Here is a 17,169-nt window from a genome sequence, read left to right on the forward strand (position 1 = left end):
TAGGGGGGAAGCGGTAGATGTGGTATGCCTTGACTTTAGTAAGGCTTTTCATACTCTGTCGCATTACCTTCTCATAAACAAACTAGGGAAATGCAACCTAGATGGAGCTACTATAAGGTGGGTGCATAACTGGTTGGGAAATCATTCCCAGAGAGTAGTTATCAGTGGTTCATAGTCATGCTGGAAGGGCATAACGAGTGCGGTCCCGCAGGGATCGGTTCTGGGTCTGATTCTGTTCAATATCTTCATCAATGATTTAGATAATGGCATAGAGAGTACACCTATAAAGTCTGTGGATGATACCAAGTTGGGAGGGGTTGCGAGTGCTTTGGAGGATAGGATTAAAATTCAAAAAGATCTGGACAAACTGGAGAAGTGGTCTGAAGTAAATAGGATGAAATTCAATAAGAACAAATGCAAAGTACTCCACTCAGGAAGGAACAATCAGTTGCACACATACAAAATGGGAAATGTGCCTAGGAAGGAGTACTGCGGAAAGGGATCTGGGGGTCATAGTGGATCACAAGCTAAATCTGAGTCAACAGTGTAATGCTGTTGCAAAAAAAGCAAACGTCATTCTGGGATGTATGAGCAGGAGTATTGTAAGCAAGACACGAGAAGTAATTCTTCCGCTCTACTCCATGCTGATTAGGCCTCAACTGGAGTATTATGTCCAGTTCTGGGTGCCAGATTTCATGAAAGATGTGGACAAATTGGAGAAAGCCCAGAGAAGAGCAACAAAAATGATTGAAGGTCTAGAAAACATGACCTATGAGGGAAAATTGAAAAAATTGGGTTTGTTTAGTCTGGAGAAGAGAAGACTGAGAGGGGACATGATAACAGTTTTCAAGTACATAAAAGGTTGTTACAAGGAGGAGGGAGAAAAATTGTTCTTCTTAACCTCTGAGGATAGGACAAGAAGCAATGGGTTTAAATTGCAGCAAGGGCGGTTTAGGTTGGACATTAGGAAAAAATTCCTAACTGTCAGTGTGGTTAAGCACTGGAATAAATTGCCTAGGGAGGTTGTAGAATCTCCATCATTGTGGATTTTTAAGAGCAGGTTGGACAAATATCAGTCAGGGATGGTCTAATTAATACTTAGTCCTGGGATAATACTTGAGTGCAGGGGACTGGACTGGATGACCTCTCGAGGTCCCTCCAGGGAAGGGGTTGGAATGGGGGCAGGGAAGGGGTGGAAAGATGTGGGGCAGGGCCGGGGCCTCATGGAAGGGGTGGAGTGGGGGCGGGGACAGGGGCAGCGGGGGAGGGGATGTCAGTGATGCGGCCCTCGGGCCAATGTACTAGTCCTCATGTGGCCCTTGTGATCATTTGAGTTTGAGACCCCTGGACTAGATGGTCATAATAACCTCTCCTGACCTAAAATTTGTGACTATCTGGTAGGTCCTTTAACCTGTGTCAGTTTTCCAATCTGTACAAGGCAGATGATAATACTTACAGGGCATTTTCAGGTTGAATTATTTTTTGTTTGTAAAGCCATTTGAAGATATAAATGTTAGTTTTCCCCAAGTTGAAATGAGGCTTATTAATTAAATTGATACAACTTTTATGTGTGGACGAGGACTGATAAAACTTATAAGGGACTAAAGCATGGGCTATTTTTCATCCTATGATTGGGCATGTAACCTGTGCTAACAATATAAGTATTGCAAAGCATGTTTCTATTTGTGAGTATGGTGTGTTGAATCCTTCAAACCTGTAACCCTTTCTTGGGGTATTGTGAGATTGTAAATACATTTTCCTTTATTTTTGGATGTTTGTTTGGGATTTTCTCAGCCCACCTGGCTCAATGATTTGTGAATTATAGTAGATTTAAGGTCTTCCCTTTAGTTGATTTTTGGGGGGGAAGAAGATGTGTTTACCTTTTATGTGTTTATTTTTTGTACTTGAAAATTTGAAAGAATGTGATGAATGCTATATGGAAACCTAGCATTGGATAACTTTCTATTCAATATTAATGTCATGACTACTGAGCACCTTGAACAAAGTGTTTATTAAAAAGGGGGGCAGCATGGTCTAGTGATTAATGCCGATGTCTGGAGATCAGGCAGCCTGTATTCTATTTTGAATGCCACAAGCTTCTACTTGAGTAAGTCATTTAACCTCTGTGTGCCTTTTCCCATCTTTTCCCTTTTCCCAAAACGAGGCTCGTACTTACCAACCTTTGTAAAGAGCTTTGATAATAAAAAGAGCTGGATGAAAAGGGCTGTATAAGAGCAAAATATTTATTAAACTCTGAGGCCTAGAGGTACTTAGCTATTATACTGAATGGAAGATGCAGGTTTAACTTTCCGAACCAGTAGGCATGAACTATGAGAACTAAGACTGAAACACTGTCAGAAGTCAGGGGTGAAGTTTGGGAGGCTGACCCTTGTGTGACTCAGCAGCATTTACTGACAAGTCAGTAATGGCATCTGCAGAGCTCTGAACTTCAGTACAGATTTTGTGGCAGTGTATGCTTATGGTGACATAACACCTGCATATTGGGAGGGATAGGAGGAAAGCTTTGTAAGGGTTGGGGGGCATAAGGTTTTCATGAAGGCAAAAGGTCAAGTTTTATAACCTAATATAGTTCCCTCAAGAAGGGCCCTAGTCATTATAGTATGTTGGGTTTCAGAGTAACAGCCGTGTTAGTCTGTATTCGTGAAAAAAAGAGGAGTACTTGTGTATATAAAAAGATCTTCTACACTTTCCACAGTATGCATCCGATGAAGTGAGCTGTAGCTCACGAAAGCTTATGCTGAAATAAATTGGTTAGTCTCTAAGGTGCCACAAGTACTCCTTTTCTTTTTATAGTATGTTGCTGTACCACAGAGGGTACTTAGTGCCAGATGGCAGTAGTGTGAAGTTAGTTAAACCTACTGCTGGAAAAAGAGGAGTTAAGTAAAAATAAAATGAAATAATTTTTTTTTAAAATCCTGTCCTAAGATAAAGACAGAATAAATGACTATATACTTTTGTCCTTCCAGGTGAAGCCAGTTACTCACAGTAGAATCAATGTGTCAGCACGTTTTCGAAAACCACTTCAAGAGCCATGCACTATTTTGTAAGTAGGATTTTCAGTTAGGGGAGGTAATCCACTATCATCTTTTTCTTGTTTCTATTGAGTTTTATTTAAACACAGCTACACATTATTTAACTTTCCTTTATTCTTCCAGTCTGATTGCTAATGGAGACCTTATAAATCCAGCAGTGCGCCTCTTCATTCCTAGAAAAACACTAAATCAATGGGATCATGTTCTTGAAATGGTGACAGAAAAAGTAACCCTCAGAAGTGGAGCTGTGCACAGGTATGGGGAAGTTGTATATTTATAATATATACTTTACATATTGACATATCTTTTAAATCTCTATAAATAGAGCTGGTTGGGAACTGAATTTCTGTTCCACAATTTTGAAAAAAATTGTTCCTAATCAGAATGAAAATCTGAAGTTTTGAATTTCCACTTCAATGAAAGTTCCATAAAAATTGATTCAGTACAGTTGAAGTGGTTTGTTTTAGCTTCATAGTTTCGACATATAGAATTTAAAATATAATATATATTATTATATTAACATTAATATTTAATGTAACAAAATCAAAACAAAATAAAAAAACAAAGTCAAAATATAATGTTTTAACATTGTTGAAATGAAACGTTTTGACTTTTGTCATAAAATGTTTTATCAAAATTGACATGTTCCCACAAAATATTTCAGTTAAAAACCCCCAGCATTTTTCAATGGGAAACTGGCCCACCTAATTTATTTCAACTCACTCTATCCACAACCCACCATTTTCTGATGACTTGGACCCTGCAGTATGCTCAGAAAGTCACCCAGCTCAATCTCTGTCAGACCAAGGTGGGAAGCAGGTTCCAAAGTTATACAAGCATCTCAGCTCATCTCCGTTGACACAATATCGATTAGGAGAGAGATGATCGCTCAGGTAGATAGTTCCCAAATCGTTTAGGGCTTTAAAGCTTAAAATCAGCACCTTTAATTGCACTTGGAAATGATTTGGGAGCCAGTTCAAGTCCTTGAGCACAGATTAAATGTGTTCTCTATGGGAAACACTGTGAAGTAAGCAGGCTGCCAAATTCTGCACTAACAAAATTTATGGCCTTCCAGTATATCCCCATGTAGGGCACATTTCAGTAATCCACTTTCCAGATGGGAAAGGCATGATTAACTTAGGTAAGGTCTGCATCTGAGAGAAAAGGTCACAGCCCTGTATCAATGAAGCACTCTTTGCAACTGTTGCTTACTAAACCATTCTGGAGCAGGTGGGAGTCAGTAAGACCTTCAGGTTGTAAAGCTGTATCACAAAAAGAGAAACTCCCCCCAAAATAATAGGAGATGAAAAAGTCTCCCCCACTGTGTAACCTCAGTCTTGTGTGGGCTGACTCTCCGCCATATAGCTTCCATCCAGTTCCATCATTCCCGGCCCCATGTTTCTGTCAACATCACTAAATTCTCAAAACAGTGTTTTTTGGGACATCTAAGTTTTTATATACAGTAAAATAGATGTAAACATACATGACAACTCTCTCGGTCAGATCCTCAGCAGGTGTAAATTGTAGCTCCAGTGAAGTGATATCACTTTTTACCAGCTGAAGACTTGGCCCTCTGTTTCCACCTCCAGATTGTTTTGAAATTAATAAACCATTAGAACTTTGCTCTTTGTCACTACTTGATGAAACAAATAAGCAAATTACGTGCAGTAAGGTATAAATTATTCTATAGGTAACTATGGTTGCAGTTCAGTGTTTTGTGTTATTTTCAAGAATAGATGATAAAAATGCACATGACGACATCTCAGGCCCCGACTTTCCTAAGTGCTGGGGGGTGCTCGACCCCTGGCTCTGCCCCAGGCTCCGCCCCCACTCCGTCCCTTCCCCCAAGGCCCCACCCCCACCCTGCCTCTTCCCGCCCTCGCTCCACTTCCGCCCCACTTCTTCCCACCCAGTTCTGCCCCCTCCCCTGAGCGCACTGTGTCCTCGCTCCTCTCCCCTCCCACCCCAAAGCCTCCTGGGCGCTGTGAAACAGCTGATCGCGGCGGGTAGGAGGCAGGTTGGGGAGGTGGAAGGATGGGAAGGTGCTGATTCGCTGGGCCCGCCGGTGGGCAGGAGGCACTGGGAGAGGGTGAGGGAGAGCTGATAGGGAAGCTGCTGGTAGGTGCTCAGCACCCAGCATTTTTTCCCTGTGGGTGCCCCGGCCCCGGAGCACCCACAGAGTCGGCGCCTATGCATGGCATTTCAGCCATTCAGTGTTTTCCTCTTCTGGTTTCCTATTAACCTAGTTTTCATATTCTGTTCCTTAAAATGCTAGGAGTACATATTAAATAAGTTAGTAAAGTGATCATTGTTCCTTAATAAGTTACAAATTAATTGCTGTGGTTTACAGTCACTGTGTTGTCATCCTGTGAGACCACTGATGCCAGAAAGATATAACTTCTTATTAAACAAGAAAAAACAGAATTATGAGAATGACACTACATGTGTGGTGTTTTTCTTTTCCGCATCATTAACAACATAGCTGCCAAGTTTTGTGTAGTTTCATGCATGACATTTATCAAGTCACTGATTCTCCCTGCCACACTCCCCAGGAGCGGTGGCAGGTGCAGGAAGGAGGGGAATCACAAACAAATATGTGCAGAGCAGTGGAAGAAGGGGAGTCTATGAGAGAGGTAGATGGGAACCTATCTGCAGTACCTGACATAAACAACGCATGCCTCCTAATGCTGGCAGGAGGGGCACAATCTAAGGGGGAGGACATGTGACCGCCCCATTTGTCTTCTTTGCCCAGCAACCTCTCCTGCCCTGACCCCAACCTGGGGCCACCACGCTCAGGGCCGCCCTTACCCGTACGCAAAGTACGCAACTGCGTAGGGCACCAGGAAATTTGGGACACCAAATTTCCTGGTGCCCTGCACAGCTGCATGCTGATCCAGCCCCTGCTCTACCTCTTCCCCGGGCCCCTGCCCCTGTTCCGCCCCAGCCCCGCCTCTTCCCACCCTTGCTCCACTCCACTCCAGCCCTGCCCCTTTCCCACTTCTTCCCACCCCTGAGGACTGAAGCAGGGCTGGGCCTGCACTCACTGGCTGCAGGAAGTGCAGTGACCTGGCCCCAGCTGCGCCGCTGATGAGTGCTGGGGGGCGGTTCCCTCCTGCCCCTCAAGCCAGCCAGCCCCCCCCCCCCCCGGCGGAGGCCTGGAGCCAGTCCCCGCACCAACTCCCCCCGCGGTGGGTGCTGTGTAGGGCCCCAGAATAGCTAGGGACAGCCCTGACCATGCTCTCCCAGCCCAACCAGAGTTACTTCCAGGAGGGGGGACGACTCTGTCCTTCTCCTGCTGTGCCTGCCCCCTGGCACATTCCACCCGGGCCCGAGCTGGGGATGGCCCACTGCCGCCATCTCCCCAGCCAGGCTCTTGCAGGCTGCTGCTGTGTTGCACAAAGCAATGACCCGGAGTGGTGGGTGTGGGAAGTGGCTGGTCCTGCCTCCTCTGCTCCCTACCTGGGCCCGGCTGCCAGGGACAGGGGCTGAGTGTGCTGGGGGACAGGTGCAGTGGGAGAAGGACAGAGCCCCTCTCTCTCCACCCAGCAGACCAAGCAAAAATCTGGAAGGGGACCATTTGACCCTCTTTGCCCCGCCCCCCCCATGCATCGCCTGTGCCTGAGGGGCCTCTGGTGGGGAGGTACAGGGTGCCTGGAGGTGAGGGGGAAGGTGTGGCATGGGGGGGAGAGGTGTATGCCAGGACAGGTGAGTTGGTTGGGGGAGTTGGTGATGAAGTGAGGCGTATCTAGGCAAGGTGAGGGGAAGAGGGAGGTGGTAATTGGGAGCCTGAAGCAGCTGGATGGGTGGGCAAGGTTGTGGAAGGCAAGAAGCCTAGGCACCAGTGCTTCGCTTTATGTCCCTGCCACCACCTCTGGCTCAGATGCAGGAAGGGAAGCAGAGAGTGAGGCCCTCTGCAGAGTAGCTGCCCCAGCATCCCCCAGAAGGAATCACTGCAGAGGTATCTCTGATGCCTAACAGGGATACATGAGAAACCAGCTGGGCTGTGGGCAGGTATGACTGGGTGGATGGGGAAAAAGCTGTAGGCATGAATGTCACACAACGTATGTGATACTTGGCAGGTCTAATAATTTTTTTTAATCAAGTTCCTTTGCTAAATGCATTGTTGTTATTGTTTTCACTTTAAACAGCTGATTATGTTTAATTCAATTATCAGGCTTTATTATTTTTAGTGAGAAACTTAACTAGAGGCTGCCAGATATTTGTTGTTAAGGTTTTCAGGTGGTTCATTAGGCTGACAACATTGAAAAAGAACAACAAAAATGGCATTTAAAGCATAAAAGTATACATTAGACAACGTTAAAGATCTATTTAATACACCCATATCCACACCCACTGACATTTATATGGGAGAGTTCTATTTCCTAAACTACATTAATTTTCCTGGTTAGTTGGTTGGTTAATTGGTTAGTTAATTGGTTAGTCTCTAAGGAGCCGCCAGTACTCCTTTTCTTTTTATTAATTTTCCTGTTTTCCAGGGTTCTCCAAGCATTGTGTGGTCTAACAAACACAATGAGGTGAATTCAGAAATGAGTTTCCTTATTGATTTTAGGTTTCCTTGTCTTTGTGGGCTTGTTTGCTCATTAATGTTTCATCATTACTGGTGGCTTTTATGTGGCAATGAAGCATAAGTGTTTTTTCAAGTGCTGCCATTACCATTAAATGTTTGTATTTAAAAAATAACCACTAAGTATACTTTGTAGTAATGGAAGTGCATTTGGGATGACATACTAGATATGCAAGGAAACAGCAAAGTCATTCTTATTTTTTAAAAGCTGAGATTGGTATTCATATAAAATAGAATTAAAAAGTTGCCTATGTTAGTATACAATTTGTTACACCTAGAAAATGGAGGAACTTCCACATCTGGGGGGATTAATAATGCATTATGGGTTACACAAATATGTCAGAGTGTTTTTGCAAATTGTGCCTTTTTTTTAATTTCATGCAAGATTAAACAAAGTGTGTGTCTGGCCTCTAACGGCAATGGATTCATCTGACTAATACTGACTCTTGGAAGTTAGTGTAAAAAGAATTATGGGGAAAAGTAGCTTTTTCTCTTTTATAAAATACAGAACTTTCTGACTTTGCTCAGCTCTGTCATCTTGCACATATCTGTATATATCATTTGGGAAAAAGCTTGTTGAGGTGGCCTTGTTGAGAAATTAATAATATTTGCTTGTGTCAGTATATTCGCAAAAAGAAAAGGAGTACTTGTGGCACCTTAGAGACTAACAAATTTATTTGAGCATAAGTTTTCATGAGCTACAGCTCACTTCATCGGATGCATTCAGTGGAAAATACAGTGGGGAGATTTATGTACACAGAGAACATGAAACAATGGGTGTTATACACACTGTAAGGAGAGTGATCCCTTAAGATGAGTTAATACCAGCAGGAGAGCGGTGGGGAGGAGGGGGAGAAAACCTTTTGTAGCGATAATCAAGGTGGGCCATTTCCAGCAGTTGACAAGAACGTCTGAGGAACACTGGAGGGTGGAGGGGGGGAATAAACATGGGGAAATAGTTTTACTTTGTGTAATGACCCATCCACTCCCAGTCTCTAGTCAAGCCTAAGGTAATTGTATCCAGTTTGCAAATTAATTCCAATTCAGCAGTCTCTCGTTGGAGTCTGTTTTTGAAGTCTTTTTGTTGTAATATTGCAACTTTTAGGTCTGTAATCGAGTGACCAGAGAGACTGAAGTGTTCTCCAACTGGTTTATGAATGTTATAATTCTTGACATCTGATTTGTGTCCATTTATTCTTTTATGTAGAGACTGTCCAGTGTGACCAATGTACATGGCAGAGGGGCATTGCTGGCACATGGTGGCATATATCGCATTGGTGGATGTGCAGGTGAACGAACCTGTGATAGTGTGGCTGATGTGATTAGGCCCTATGATGGTGTCCCCTGAATAGATATGTGGACACAGTTGGCAACGGGCTTTGTTGCAAGGATAGGTTCCTGGGTTAGTGGTTCTGTTGTGTGGTGTGTGGTTGCTGGTGAGTATTTACTTCAGGTTGGGGGGCTGTCTGTAAGCAAGGACTGGCCTGTCTCCCAAGATCTGTGAGAGTGATGGGTCGTCCTTCAGGATAGGTTGTAGATCCTTGATGATGCTTTGGAGAGGTTTTAGTTGGGGGCTGAAGATGATGGCTAGTGGCGTTCTGTTATTATCTTTGTTGGGCCTGTCTTGTAGTAGGTGACTTCTGGGTACTTTTCTGGCTCTGTCAATCTGTTTCTTCACTTCCGCAGGTGGGTATTGTAGTTGTAAGAACGCTTGATAGAGATCTTGTACCTGTTTGTCTCTGTCTGAGGGGTTGGAGTAAATGCGGTTGTATTGTAGAGCTTGGCTGTAGACAATGGATCGTGTGGTGTGGTCAGGGTGAAAGCTGGAGGCATGTAGGTAGGCATAGCGGTCAGTAGGTTTCCGGTATAGGGTGGTGTTTATGTGACCATCGCTTATTAGCACCGTAGTGTCCAGGAAGTGGATCTCTTGTGTGGACTGATCCAGGCTGAGGTTGATGGTGGGATGGAAATTGTTGAAATCATGGTGGAATTCCTCAAGGGCTTCTTTTCCATGGGTCCAGATGATGAAGATGTCATCAATATAGTGCAAGTAGAGTAGGGGCATTAGGGGACGAGAGCTGAGGAAGCGTTGTTCTAAGTCAGCCATAAAAATGTTGGCATACTGTGGGGCCATGCGGGTACCCATAGCAGTGCCGCTGGTTTGAAGGTATACATTGTCCCCAAATGTGAAACATGCACGTGCCCTCTAGAAGGCTTCTTAAATACAGATGTTTGAATGTAAATTTAATTATGTAAACATGCTCCTGTTGTTGAGTTGTGGAATGTGCTGCACAGGGTAGAACCTGGTCAGTATAGAGTGATTCCCCCTCTGCCCTTGTGGTCTTTTTTGTATAAAATCAGAGACTTGGAAATAAGGTGATTCTGACAGAAGAGAAATAGAAACCCCCAAGCAACGAGTTTCTTCCTTCACCCTCAGTAAATGCATGTGTAGACACAATAATCTGTTACGCTGTATACCGAGATTATTATGGTAAGGATTCCAACAGACATAAGCTCTTGGTATTTTAATTGTTTTTACATACTGTTCCTTGCTATAATGCAGTAGTTCTCAAACATTAGCAACCCAAGAACCCCCATTTTGATTTAAAATTTTTTGAGGATCCCCAAGCCACCCCTCGCCCTGATCCCTTTCCCGAGGCCATGCCCCTTCTCCACCCCTTTTCCGAGGCCCCGGCCCCGCTCACTCCATCCCCCCTCCCTCTGTTGCTCGTTCTCCCCCACCATCACTCACTTTCACCAGGCTTTCACTAGGGGATTGGGGTGCAGGGTATGGACTCCGGGAGGGACTCTGGGAACACAGGAGGCTCCAGAAAGCGACTGACACATCTCTCTGGTAGCAGTTCCTAGGTGGGGGGGGGCAGGGGTCTCCGCACACTGCCCCTTCCCGCAGGCACCACTCCCAAGCTCCCATTGGCTGCAGTTCCCGGCCAATGGGAGCTGTGGAGTCGGCGCCCGGGTAGTGGGCAGTGCACGGAGACCCCCTGCCAGGAAAGAGGGCGAGGAGTTGATCAACAGGGCCCGCAGACTCCCTGGGGCACCCTTGGGGACCTCCAGGGGTCTGCGGACCCCAGTTTGAGAAACACTACTATAATCTAAAGGTGACCTGATAATATATTAACAATACCCACCAGAACAAAAAAAAACCCAGCAGAGAAACACTACTATAATGTAAAAGTGACCTGATAATATATTAACAATACCCACCAGAACAAAAAAATCCCAGCATAGATACCCTGTGTGAATAAAAGTACTACACATAATTATGTTCACACTTGAAATGAATAGACAATGAGTTCTGAATCTTGGGATGATGACCTACCTGCCTTTTCCATGTAGCTGAACAGGAAGTGGATCCTGGAAAAGAAGGTCCTGGAAAGAAAAAGGTTGAGAGCCAGTGTAATAGATCACATGTAGCTCTAGAGAGCAGAGCATAGTGAGAATAACGTTTCTGTGAGTACAGAAATCCAGTAGTTCTTATACTTATTCCAGTTACTGGATAGAGGAAACCCTCTATCTGCTTCCAGTAGTTTTTGTTTCATTAGCTGTCACATTTCACCCATGACAATTCAGTCCCAAATTCGATTTCTCTGCTCACCTGCTTGGATCCCAAGTACCATGAGGCTTGATCCAAGTTGTGATGTGGATGGTTACTTGGATATTTCTTTCCTTGTATTTGATTCTTTGGGGGGATAGCGGTATTTGTATGACAACTGTTATAGCTCTGCATTTGAAGTCCAGTAAATTAAGGATGAAAAGAATCAGTCATGATTTTTAAGTGGATAGGTTACTCTAGCTTTTCAATGCACTTAGGAAATCTAATTGAAACTGCAATTAATGTTTTGCCAGGCTTTATACTTTAGATGGAAAACTTGTTCAGAGTGGGTCAGATCTGGAGAATGGGCAGTTCTATGTCGCAGTGGGCAGAGACAGGTTTAAGAAGTTGCCTTATGGTGATCTACTGTTTAGCAAGTCTACAATAAGAAGACCTCAGCGGTAAGCTTTCTTTATATGTGTGTGTGTTTTCATACTACTTGTGTCATTGTGTTTACAAACCAAACTCAATAAAACACAAATCATTATTTGAGACACACAAAATGTAACACAGAAGCAGACCTTTATTTATATTTTTTGAAAAACCTGTGTTGAAGTCCATAAGAAAGAAAAGGGGACAAAGATTAACAGAGAGAGGAAGGAAACTGAGAGGAAGGGAGGATGTGTTTCTCTTATAAAAGTACCATTAAAGTGAGAGATTATGTACCACAACATGAACACCATGAGAGAGATTCTCTGGCTCAGCCCTGCCCATCCAGATTTTTCCTCTACTGGTGTTAATCCACATAGCTCTGTGGTCTTCAATGGAACTATGCTGATTTACAATGGCTGAGGGCCACTATATTTTGTATGGTGTGCGGAGCATGCATTCTTTTAAAAGGTGCTGTAAGCCAGTTCTAGGACTCAGGTGTGGAGCATGACCTTCCTTAAAGGTATTCTTTCCCCCTCACCCCACTTTGTTTGTTTCCCAACTACACACTCTTCCAGCCCTTCCCCTGACTACCTGTGCAAGGAGAAAAGGGAGCTGAGCTGGAGTTAACCATTTGTTCACCAATGACCAACCAGTGCCCCGTCACATGAGTATTCTTTTAGGGCCTGATCCTACGACCACTGTGGGGTTTGGTGCAAAAATACAATTAGTAGTCCCGTTGAGTTCCATGGGACTATACATGGTAATAAGCACTACACTGGTAATGTTTGCAAGATTGAGCTCATAATGGGTATCTGATGGATCACTGTAATTTAAAAATTGGACCGATCTTTTAAATTCTTTAGAAAAACGTGGACCCAATTCTCTCTCTTTCTCTGGTCTAGATCAGGAATAATTCCACTGAGATCACTGGACGTGTGCCAGTGAGAAACTGATGTAATATCAGAATTTGTCTTGTATTTTACAAATTAACCCCAGTACAATACATACTGACTTTAGTGAACTGTATACAGAGAGAATTAGTAACCCAAAATATTCTGGGGAAAACACTTTTGAGGCACTAATGGAAAGGTAGTGCAAAGCATAGCCTAAGGCTATGTCTATGCTACGAGCTAGGTGTGTGATTTCCCCTGTTGGTGTACCTATACTTGCGCTAGTTGTCACCGAGCTAGCGTGAGTATAAAGAGCAGCGTAGCTCTGGTAGCATGGGTAGTGGTAGTGGAGGCATGGCTGAGCAGTGCCAAGTACATACCCACCAATGAGACCTAGCGGGAGTATGTGTGCACGAGCAGGGGAATCGACCCCTAGCTCATTGTGTAGGTGTAGCCCAAGGGAAATTGAGCTAGATCCTCAGCTGGTGTAAATCGGCATTGCTCCACTGAAGTCAATGAAGATACTCTGAATTATAGGTGCCAGGGGGAATCTTGCACAGATTAACAGAATATCTCCTCACATTTTTCAGGATATATAGTATACCAGTGGTTCTCAACCTTTCCAGACTACTGTACCCCTTTCAGGAGTCTGATTTGTCTTGTGTACCCTCAAGTTTCACCTCACTTACAAACTACTTGCTTACAAAATCAGACTTAAAAATACAAAGGTGTCGCAGCACACTGTTGCTGAAAAATTGCTGACTTTCTCATGTTACCGTATAATTATAAAATAAATCAATTGGAATATAAATATTGTACTTACATTTCAGTGTATAGTATACAGAGCTGTATAAACAAGTCATTGTCTGTATGAAATTTTAGTCTGTACTGACTTCGCTAGTGCTTTTTATGTAGTCTGTTGTAAAACTAGGCAAATATCTAGATGAGCTGATGTACGCCCTGGAAGATCTCTGCATACCCCAGGGGTACACATACCCCTGGTTGAGAACCACTGAAGTATACATTATGGGAATTACAATACATTTGTTTGCACAAATTAAAGATTAGGCATTTAACTGCAACCTAGTAAATAGGAAATTGACATTGGTATCAGTGGGATTTCTTAGTACAATAGTAGATTGGATAAAATAATTAACTGTGTTGCCATAGTTAGGTAAACAAACCATTGTTTATTATAATAAAGGCACATATAGTATTTACATTATAGACTGTGTTTAGAATCCTAAGGTATTATTTGTTTCTGCAGTTCCAAAGCCTCTTCACTGCCTCCTGTTGTAGGATCCCGAAAATTTAAAGGGAGTGTAAGTAGCAAATGTCACAATAAGATTTTTGCTGCTAACTGTGCTTCATTCCAACAGGTGGAAAGTCACCATTCTTTGGGTTTCAATTAAACGTGTGATAATAAAACCCAGAGCCACCTGGTGGTATATTTATTACTGCTTGAAGAATATGGAACTATTCACATGTCAATTAGACAAAAGATATATCAGAAAATATTGTTGCTGTAATGGCCTCTTTATTTTGTACAACATCCTCTGGAACACAGCCAAAGACCAAGTGTTGCTTTGAGATATTTCTCATAATTCTGGTAAACTATCCTTGTAAGTTTTGACTCTTTTTCTAATTCAGTTTATGCAACTAAGGAAAATACACAACCAAGACTTCATACAAAGGCCAGTGAAGACAGTGGGAGTCTTTTCATGGTCTTCAATGGGCTTTGAATCAGGTCGTAAAAGAGTTGCCTGTCCAATGCTCTAGGAATCCTTCACAGCCCGATTCTCTACTGCCTTACACCCTGTATAGCCATTTACATCTCACGGACTCATAGACTTTAAGTCCGGAAGGGACCATCATGATCACCTAGTCTGACCTGCACATCTGTGCAGAGTGGGTATAAAATGCTGCCAGATCAGAATGGTAGTATTTTATTCCCTGCTTGCATTCACTGTGCAAAGAGGTAAATGACCACAGACATTGAAGGGAGTGGAAAATCAGGCCCACAGTCTATAAGCATAAACCCTGTAGTCTATTTCCCCCCTCCCCACCCCCTCCCAAAAAGAACTCCTAATGGAACACAAAGAAAATATGAAACAATTGGGAAAAAAAAAAGCCTCCACTCAATTCAGTTTAAATTCAATAGAAGATACAAACATCAGTATAAAGTTCAGTTTCCTTGTTTTGTTCACTGTATGTAAATTTCAGCAGTCTAGCTTTTTTTTATTAGTCTGATTTAATCATAACAAGTCTGGAAAAAAAAAGTGAGAAAAGGTAACAAGAATAAAGGCTAACATTCAGAATTTATCTGCTTTATGGTTGTATCCCATGTAGAGAAGTAATGCAGACAAGATTAAAAAAATTCACAGTTGACACATTGATGCACAGTAGACATTTTAATATATGTAAAGACTTTCTAGGAATGTGCAGTATTGATATTAACGATCTGAGGCAAGATTCTCAGTTAGTGTATATCATTGGAATTCCATTGGCCTTAATGGGCACCTAAAGTTTTGCTGCTGGTGCTGATATGGACCAGCACTCTCTAATATGTTATGAATTTTGGAATCCGTAGGCACTGAAAGAAAAGTTGAAATGTGGCTATATCGTTCATTCTTCAGTAAACTAAAAAGCCATCTTCAAATGAAACAAGGTGACATTTCTACTGACTAAATAAAAATCAGAAGAATCACAGTGAACCTGTTGTTTTTATTTAAAAAAATGCTAGTGTGCATAATACGTATGGGATTTTGTTAAAGCAAAGGTTATTGTAGTGAAGTCAGTCCTGAGACCTATGTTAAAGACAGGTATTGCCTCTCAACTGCAGCAGCGGGGAAAAAACATGCTGTCCTTGTCTAGTCCGCCCACGTTGGCACTTTGTAGAATTACAGGGCCCTCTAGTGTCCAAGATTTAAATAGTTTGAATTGTTCAAACAGCTGCACCCAGTGAAAGTGCCAAGTGGAATTTACTTGTCCTTTGTGATTTAACTAAATGGCATTGTATGTGTCTGAGATATGTAATGTATGCTGCATACATATTTATGGTATAATTTTAATAAAAATTATTGTGAACTGGTTTAAACTAAGGAAAAAACACGTGGAAATCACATTTTTTTCAAGCTAAAGATTGTGTTAAACTTAAATGTGGTTAATTAAAGGGAAAAAGTGCATGCTGCTTAATTAGAGAAAATTATTAGGTTGACACAACTCCAAATGAAGTCAGTGGGAGGTGTGAGGGACTGGGCTCCTGTGAAAATCAGCTTCTAGATATCCCTTTAATATGCATTATTGTGTCATTTTGCCTTCCTTCAAAGATGACTTTCAAATATGTCTTCTGAATTTGCCATGGTAAGTCTCCATAAGGAGACATGGGGCCAGATCCACAGCTTAGTTTCTCGAGGCAAAATGGAGAGGTGATTCAGAAGCAGCAGGGTGGCTGGCCTCTTTCAGGGTGTCTACAGTGAAAAACATCAGTGCTAATGCCAGATATCTGCCAGTGCCTCTGCCATGTGCTGTTGCCACTTAGGAGAACAACATACAAATGTAGTTTTGGTCATGTGATCAATTATTTACCAATAGCATTGGTTATGAACATCCAATGACTTTATATATGTCTATGCATACAGGAAATACAGCTATGTGTGTATGCATGGATTAATTCACATGAATGAATCTTGTATCAAAGAGGGCATGCCTGATTTTCCTCAGGAAATTCACAGCATTAATTGAGTTAAGTGAACTGCCTTTTTTCTTTTTTGAGTTGACAACAGGTTGATGAAAGGTTAGGGTTTCTTGGATTATTTTAGATATTATCTAAAAGCACTGGTAGCTTGTGAATATGTCTGTTTTTATACTTGTTGGCTGTATAAACTATGAGTTAGGTAGCTTACAGTGAAACTTAAAAAAAATCGCAAAAAGAAAAGGAGGACTTGTGGCACCTCAGAGACTAACCAATTTATTTGAGCCTAAGCTTTCGTGAGCTGCAGCTCACTTCATCGGATGCATTCAGTGGAAAATACAGTGGGGAGATTTATATACACAGAGAACATGAAACAATGGGTGTTATACACACTGTAAGGAGAGTGATCCCTTAAGATGAGTTAATACCAGCAGGAGAGCGGTGGGGAGGAGGGGGAGAAAACCTTTTGTAGCGATAATCAAGGTGGGCCATTTCCAGCAGTTGACAAGAACGTCTGAGGAACACTGGAGGGTGGAGGGGGGGAATAAACATGGGGAAATATCTTTACTTTGTGTAATAACCCATCCACTCCCAGTCTCTATTCAAGCCTAAGTTAATTGTATCCAGTTTGCAAATTAATTCCAATTCAGCAGTCTCTTGTTGGAGTCTGTTTTTGAAGTTTTTTTGTTGAAGAATTGCAACTTTTAGGTCTGTAATCGAGTGACCAAAGAGATTGAAGTGTTCTCTAACTGGTTTTTGAATGTTATAATTGTTGATGTCTGATTTGTGCCCATTTATTCTTTTACGTGGAGACGGTCCAGTTTGACCAATGTACATGGCAGAGGGGCATTGCTGACACATGATGGCATATATCACATTGGTAGATGTGCAGGTGAACGAGCCTCTGATAGTGTGGCTGATGTGATTAGGTCCTATGATGGTGTCTCCTGAATAGATATGTG

The 17,169-nt window shown here is 42.5% G+C and overlaps 1 protein-coding gene across 6 annotated transcripts in view; it reads left to right on the top strand.

The window, feature by feature from the left end:
- DCDC2 (doublecortin domain containing 2) overlaps positions 1-17,169 on the top strand; it is a 242,081-nt gene that overhangs the window by 59,441 nt on the left and 165,471 nt on the right. For all 6 annotated transcript variants that reach the window (XM_073331884.1, XM_073331883.1, XM_073331885.1 and 3 more), the window contains exons 6-9: positions 2,988-3,064; positions 3,177-3,308; positions 11,506-11,652; positions 13,781-13,835. In XM_073331884.1, coding sequence (XP_073187985.1) covers positions 2,988-3,064; positions 3,177-3,308; positions 11,506-11,652; positions 13,781-13,835 — 411 coding nt within the window. The remainder of the gene's footprint in view (positions 1-2,987; positions 3,065-3,176; positions 3,309-11,505; positions 11,653-13,780; positions 13,836-17,169) is intronic.

This window comes from Lepidochelys kempii, chromosome 2, assembly GCF_965140265.1.
Source record: "Lepidochelys kempii isolate rLepKem1 chromosome 2, rLepKem1.hap2, whole genome shotgun sequence".
In the NCBI taxonomy this organism is placed as follows: Eukaryota; Metazoa; Chordata; order Testudines; family Cheloniidae; genus Lepidochelys; species Lepidochelys kempii.